At 42.0% G+C, this 7,682-nt stretch overlaps 1 protein-coding gene across 1 annotated transcript; it reads right to left on the bottom strand.

Moving 5' to 3' along the window:
* Window positions 1-1,841: 1,841 nt before the first annotated feature.
* Window positions 1,842-5,117, bottom strand: LOC121842889 (adhesion G protein-coupled receptor B3-like). The gene is made up of 2 exons (XM_042312682.1): window positions 4,608-5,117; window positions 1,842-2,612 (listed from the first exon to the last, which is right to left on the bottom strand). Exon 2 carries the CDS (start codon window positions 2,595-2,597, stop codon window positions 1,842-1,844), a length of 756 nt encoding a protein of 251 aa, XP_042168616.1. The 5' UTR covers window positions 2,598-2,612; window positions 4,608-5,117.
* Between the last annotated feature and the right edge of the window lie 2,565 nt (window positions 5,118-7,682).

Below are 7,682 nucleotides of genomic sequence, written 5' to 3'. Positions count from 1 at the left end.
GAAGAAATCTGGTCATCTGCAACCCAGGCATCTGGGGGAGAGATTATTCATCATTTACAAAGCAAGGGAAGAGAGCTTGGTATTACGTTAGCTATATTCCAAAACAAAGGCCTAGTCAAGCACGGGCGGGTGTGCAATATTTTTGGAGTAATGTTGAAAGTCTAACACCGTATACTGTATAAACAGGACCAAGAACAGACTAGAATCTGAGAGAATGGCTTTTGGGATCATAGAAATAACAATGAATAGAAAGGGTGTCTCCATGCAAGTCAATGGTGACATAATTGGTGGATGTTTGAGTGTGCCCATGCCAGGATGTAAAAGCAGGAAGTGTAACCTTCAATCTGTACTGTGATTTGTTGAGTCAACTCAACTGACATTACAAAAATACATTCCATTACATGAGCCAGCCACATCATTTAACATCGTTTGAATGAACATTCTACATTACCATGGCAATCCAGCATCAGTTGATAGAACATTCCAAAAGACCATGGAAATGATTGCATCATAATACCAGGCAGCCATTGTGAGTGTGCCCATGAGTTTACAAGTCAATTGCCAGGGTTAGAGCTTCCAAGCCCATTCTATTCATTCTGATTTCCATGTTTGGGAGTTTCTGATGCAGTGTTATGTATTCTAGATCAGTATGCTGGAATGATCTAGAATATATCCAGTATTCCAGTGTTCTGTACTATAGACCAGTATTCTAGAATATTCTAGAATATATCCAGTATTCTAGTGTTCTGTACTAAAGACCAGTATTATAGAATATTCTAGAATATATCCAGTATTCCAGTGTTCTGTACTATAGACCAGTATTCTAGAATATTCTAGAATATATCCAGTATTCTAGTGTTCTGTACTAAAGACCAGTATTATAGAATATTCTAGAATATATCCAGTATTCTGTATTATAGACCAGTATTATAGAATATTTTAGAATATATCCAGTATCCCAGTATTCACTATTCTAGACTATAGTATTCTGTTGTATCAAGACTATGCGTTGACTCCGTAGTCTATCTCCTGTTCTAATTTAAAGGCATATTCCAATCATCCCTTTAATAAGTATTGTGGAGGTCTGTAAACACTAAACAGACTCATTTTAATGAACAACTGCTAAGCCGAATGTTGGATTGGTTTTGAGTGCTTCAGTGTTGCTGTAGTTCTATCCTAATGAGAGATGTCATCTACAATGGTGTTAAAAGACTAGATATTTATGGATGGCTCTCTTATTTCCTCCAGTGTGAATATGTAGTTAATACACCATCACAGCTCCTCTCTCCATGGTCCTGGGAATGAGAAAACACTACCATAGTCATTGGTGATGATACACATCACCAACGCCTGAAAACCACTGGTCATTATCAACCAATAATTGCAATATAATTGTATATTAGAGATGAGCAGCATACATGATGGTGGGCTGGGCTGTGGAGGAATATGGACCAGGCGTATCTCATGTACAACACCCGCTCCTCTTGTAGCTTTGGTCTAGGGATGCATTGCATTGTGAGGTCAGCTGTGTGTGTTTTTTGTTTCACGGCCCACAACCCAACTCTGTAGACAGACATGCACTATACAGGTAGGGGGTAGAGAGGGGTTAAAAGAGGCTATTGACGTGCACAGTTGACTCTAGCTCTGGCCCAAGTTGTTATTGTCTGTTCCACTACCAAGGGGTGTTTGGTTAGTAGAAGAATAAGCACTAACGCCCTGGACCAGAGCTAGGTTGACTCAAACTCCCAGCTGGCTCATCTATATATGCATACATACAAACAATGCTCATTGAACTGTAGTATAACTGCAGTATGTTAGACATACAGCATGTTTGGGGCTGGTTACTCACCCTCCTTTGCTGGTCGTTTAACCTCTGCACTGATGTTGCACACCTGCCCAGCACGGATTTGTGGAGTCAGGCATCCCTCCGTTTGGGGATTTAAAGGCAAAACCACGTTGTTAAGCAAAAGCATACTTTCTGATTCTCCGTCGCCTAGGTGCTGGGGACAGGTGCATTTCGTATACACTATTCCACATGATTCCACAGTTCCTTTCTCCGATTTCAGGCAGTTTTCCAGCCACGTGCACAGCACCTGACATCCAAATTGACTGGGGCTCGCCTTGTTCAAGACCAAGAATTCCACCACAGACGTCTCCTCTTCGTCCGTCTTCTGCAATCCGTTATAATCGTAAGGGAAAACCCTCCGTAGCTGCACGAAATTCTTGTCATACTGCAAAAATATATACATATTCTTGGAATCACACAGGTACACTATAGACTCGTTGTTTTTCAGCAATTCATTGATCTTCTCGTGCGAGTAGTGATCGAATTGATAAGCAAGCAAAGAGAACTCGGAGCAGCTCAAGTCTCGTTTGTATAGTTTAAGGTAGATGCTGTATTTGGTAGGGTCAGGGTTCTCCAACGTCCATGTGCAGTTCGTGTAGTTCTTGGGAAACATCTCAGTCACTGAGTAAGATCCATATATGACCCCCTTGACCAAAGTGGAACACCAGTAGTCTTGTGCACCAGTTAATCCAAACATAACCAGGAGATAGGTGGAAAATATATAAATCAACTGGTTACGAATAGCCTTCATCCTATGTCATTTGGCCTGCAAGGGGGAGAGATGTAAAAATGACACCAAGGACTCTTAAAGACACAGTTAGTAACAGTAAACAACATGAACCTGTGTAGACCTAATACAGGGTGATCTGATTATACCAACGTTTAGTTCATAGTGAGGCCTCAACCTTTTCTGCCTTGGAAAACACCTGGCCAACCGTCATCATTCCTGTTCCACTGTTACATTACGGCGGGCAGTCTCCTGCTCCTCTCCCTAGTTGCCTTTTGCAAGAAAGATAAAACTTTGGACAAACACTGCCACCTTGTGGTTGCTATGGTCGCTTGATTTGGGGAAGTCCGCATAAGGGATCAATGAAACTCGTGTCAGTCGTTATTGAGTTGTAATTAATTGGACCGATTGGCAGAACTAGGGAACCGTCCATCTTTGTAATATTTCGAACGTGATGGGGCTCGCGTGTTCATATGTGTGTGTCCATCACAAAGAAAGAGAGGTCTGTGATTGTGAACAGTTATCATATTGCTCTGAGATGGACATATAGGCTGCATGTGGTATTTTATTGGAAGTGAGCTCATTTTGCGCAACTATGTTCTCCATTACGCATCGCGGAGAGGGGCTTTAAACCATCGATATTCATTTCGATGAGAATAATGAACTGGATTATGTCTTCGGTGTATTCCAAGTCCCTGCCAAAAAGGATGTTGATTCTGTGTCTATTTGATTTGATTTATTTCCGAACCCAAGACCATACTGCGTGATATGCTGTAGGCTATGTTACACGCCCATCCATCCAACCTGTATCTTTCCTCAATTCAATAGTGGACTAAGAACTGGTTTGGAAGTCCATTATACACTAATTTCATATAAAGACTCAGTGGGAGATTAACCAACCCACACATTGACACAAATTCAGCATCGTGTCCCCAGTCCCGATTTCCTTAACATAACTAACATGGGCTTTCTTCTCCTCCCTTATAGGCAGCTAATGATACCTGTAACGTTCTTCCATCTACTAATAGACAGATCTGGATCACGTATCGAGTCGCGAGAGAAGGAGAGAGGGTGAGAGAGAGAGCGAGAGAATGCATGCGATGTCCTGATTGTATTAATCCTGCAGGCATTGCAGCTGTGAGCAGTGTCACAGTGGTGTGTGAGTAGGCGGTGGAATTAAGTCTATAGAATATTCTTCTGAGAACATGAGAATAGTAAGATTTCAAACATTGAGGACTATAAACCTAATTTGAGGACATTAGTATAGGTTATGCATGATAAAATGACAAAGAATGCGATATAATATAATGGCATATTGTGCTGCCAAATGGACAGAATGTTGTCTTTTGGTTTGGGACCTGTTCATATAGTACCTAAATGCTATTTCTCTGCAAATATTCTCACTAATGGATAGATCATTCTTGCATTATCACTGTTTATAAGATTCATAGGGTACATGCCGTTCTCTGAAAACAGAAGTGCTTTTGCTGAACGGACATGGTTTGAGCGCTTATCGAGGATTACAATTTGGTAGAGGATGCAAAAACATCCGCTTATTTTACTCTCAAATTAAAGTTGTTTTTCCTCCTGCTTTGCAAAGCGATATGAATATGATGAAATATCAACTCAATCCCAATTCACTGACACATAGACGGCGCTAAAACCAGATTTTTGCCCATTTTTGATAAAAGGCGCACAGAAATACATCTGTTAACTTATTCCAACCCAGTGTAGTCTATGTGTGTCCGTCCCATGGTTGGAATCCCTCGACGCATGTTAGAGCCGATTCATTCGAAACAGAGATACAATGCTGCAGCCACAGAAATGTTGATCGAGATGGAATATTTCAACTTTCAGACGAGGCTATATCGGTTAAACAGAGAGCGTTGCAGTAGCCTAGCTGGCGTGGAATCTGTTGGTATTATCTAAAGCCTGGCTGCTTTATCTGTCTACAGCCATAAAATCATAATAGCATACTACTAATAATAATAATAATAATAATAATAATGCAATTAATATTATCCCCAAAATTACCTTACACTCCGGAAGCTATGGCTATTTTTCCCAAATACTTGACCACATCCTTTATGAAGAGCAAAATGTGCTGTCTCCGTGCGAATCGATACTTCCCATAGCCCACAATAGAAGTCCAATGCAACAAGATGATCGTCAATGGACAAAAAAAAAATGCGTTAGACTCCCGTCTGGATCATCTCCTCCGCGTCGCTTTTTTCCATCAAAACGGACCCAGTGAGAAGCGAAACAACTCGCGACAGCCCAATAGAGGAATAGTAGAATAATTGGGGGGACAAAAATCTACCAAATTACCGTGAAGGTATACCTCTATGGATCATCGACGGGTCTCTTCGTGTCTTTTCTCCAGATATATTAGCCTATCAAGACGAGGCAGCAAGTAGTCCAAAAAAATCCTTAGCGGACGGATGTTTGAATACTGAGTAAGTATGGAGGAGAGATAGAAACTGCTCTGCTCGCTCACCCTGCTTAGGACTGGGGCTGCAATATCACGTCACAGCCACTAAAATAAAGCACGTATGGACGTTTTCTTGCTGCGTCTGGTATACCACTTTCCCACCCCCACCCTCTGACACTCTTACATAGCCTTCCCTTAATTCAAGGCATAGGGATGTTCCCTTGGACTTGGACCCGAGGTTTTGTGCCCACTGCCCAGACAGACAGACGAACCGGCACGTTGGGTTGGGGTTTACCATTCGTTCTTGGAATATTGGGGTATTTTGGCTGCAAAGACGGATGAGCTGGCGCGCGCAGGACAATAAAAAACCTTATATTCTATCATCATGGGACATTATAAGCGGATAGTGGAATTAACCTCCTTATGATTTTGAAACAAGGATATTTTCATATTTTTTTATAGATTTCTTCTACTTTTTTTTGCTGATGTGGCAGGTGTTTTGTGTGCTGTTTTGAGACAATGTCTGAAATGCGCCTCTGTCTGTAGTAATTAGTGTCTTCTTCTGTTCTTATGCAAAGTAGCCTACAGAACATATCCTCCCTCCTCTTCACGACTGTGTATGTAGTTGTTTCTTGTATTTAGGTCAAAACACTATTAGGTATGCATGTTTATGTTCATCGAATGAATTGGGGGTTATTGTTGAGCAGTTTAGTCAAGCTATACCACTTCATCCGTTCTAAATGTTGTATGGCGGGGACTTCAGAAAACTCGTTTTTTTCGACGTTGACCTAAATATGGCAAACTTTTCACTTAAGTTAATATTTTGGTACTATGCTTCGAGGTAAGAATATATCTAATTGAGTCAACTAAGTTAATGGTATAACTTTGTTTTCTTAACATTTTTACTTTTGTTCAACCAATATACGAGTTCATTGCGCATTGCCAAATAAATAAACCGAATTGATCGTAACAGAGACAATATCAGCTCGCTTTGTTTTTACACATGTACTGTTTCCTCTGAGTCTATAACCATACAAAGGGTGAGAATTGGTTCAGTGGTTATTACTGTGGAAGTCATACCCGAACATTTGAATGGTTAAACACAGGCACAGGCGTATGTGGTTGGTTAGTTGTACAGTCCGCTGAACCGCCGTTTCGAAAAGCGCCGGAGACTGGAACAGGCAACTGGAGAGTTTGCTTCAAGGGCGGACATGAAGGTTGACTGAACTAAAAAGTGAAACGATCATGGAGGGCATCCCCCACACACATTCAAAGGGTTATGTTACTGTCTGGCATGTCAATGGTTTAGCAGCATACTCCTTGTCGTCAGACAGTATAGGTTGAGTGAGGAGTGAGTTAGGCTACCTAAAGGTCCGTTACCCGCGTTCGTATACCATTAAATAGATCCACTGACTTCAGCTAAGTGGACTAACTTGGGGAGCGTTGTACGTGTTTTTGCGCAGTTAGTGCTCGTAATGTTCCTGGCCAACATACAATTTGTCGAAATATTGCGCACGCAATTAAGCTACATCTGTTAGGTTACTTGTTGCTGCTTGCTAAAGCGCTCGACGGTTATCGAATCCATCATTGCCCGCGGGCGGTGAATGGATAGGCTATAGATATTCTACATATTCTTACCCTACGAGGACCGGAGCCTGCTGTTTTTCCTACCTGATAATTAATTGCACACACCTGGTAGCCAGGTCTAAATTAGTCCCTGATTAGAAGGGAACAATAAAAAAATATGCATTGGAACTGGCGAGGTCCAGAGATTAGTTTGAGGGTTCTATATTATATAAAGACGCTTGACAGTTGAGATGGCAGCTAGTTTAATAAAGCAGATGCCTCCACTACTAGATTATGACCGGGCACCGGGGCACGGGTATGACACACTTTGTCTGTTATGGGGTTGAGGAGCAGCGAACCGTCTCTAAAATGGTTTGTGATGCACATTTGCGCTGCCTGCCTGCTGGGAGTCGAGAGGGTGGACACTGTGTGTCTGGTCGAAGCTGTCTCTCTCAGTGCATTGTGAGTTCATTTATATGATCCGATCCACATGACAGGCTGCAGTATATGCAATATCCAAAGCTATGGCTATGGATTATATATATATATGATCCATAATATATATATATATGGATAAAATATATGGATTATATGTAATGGATGAATGCTATGCTATGAGTCCCTGTGTTTATGAGCTATACTGTGCTCGTCTCTGTGCTCTCAAAATATAATCATATCCCTAGGTCTATTTAGCAATAGCAAAAAACGGAATGATGATTTAGTGACTGTGGTGCCATGAGAGTGTATGCCAGCCCGCAGAGACACAGCTGGGAGCTGTCCCTTCAGCACCACCCTGGACATGACCCCTGGTGGATTCAGCACTGCAACACCATGGACAGCAACCTCTGACAAGGCCCCAGTACAGACTACCTGCTGTGCAAGAGCATGGACAGCAACCCCTATACAAGCCACAGCTGTGGCAGCAGACCCTAGCCCCTTCAGCACCATGGAGAGCAGCTCTTATACAAGCCACAGCTGTGGCATCAGACCCCAGCCTCTTCAGCACCATGGACGGCAGCCCTTGCTACAGCAGCCCCCACAGCTTGGTTCCAAAACAGGCTATATCATAAAAATGTAGGAAAACAAAAATGTGCCTTTTAGTCTTCATTTAA

Source organism: Oncorhynchus tshawytscha, unplaced genomic scaffold (genome assembly GCF_018296145.1).
Source record: "Oncorhynchus tshawytscha isolate Ot180627B unplaced genomic scaffold, Otsh_v2.0 Un_contig_13938_pilon_pilon, whole genome shotgun sequence".
In the NCBI taxonomy this organism is placed as follows: domain Eukaryota; kingdom Metazoa; phylum Chordata; class Actinopteri; order Salmoniformes; family Salmonidae; genus Oncorhynchus; species Oncorhynchus tshawytscha.
Note: the sequence above shows the minus strand (reverse complement) of the source record. Positions and strands in the feature narration are given on the sequence as shown.

Excerpts from the sequence above, each read along its gene's own strand:
- LOC121842889 (XM_042312682.1), bottom strand. The coding sequence starts at position 2,597 with ATGAAGGCTATTCGTAACCAGTTGATTTATATATTTTCCACCTATCTC.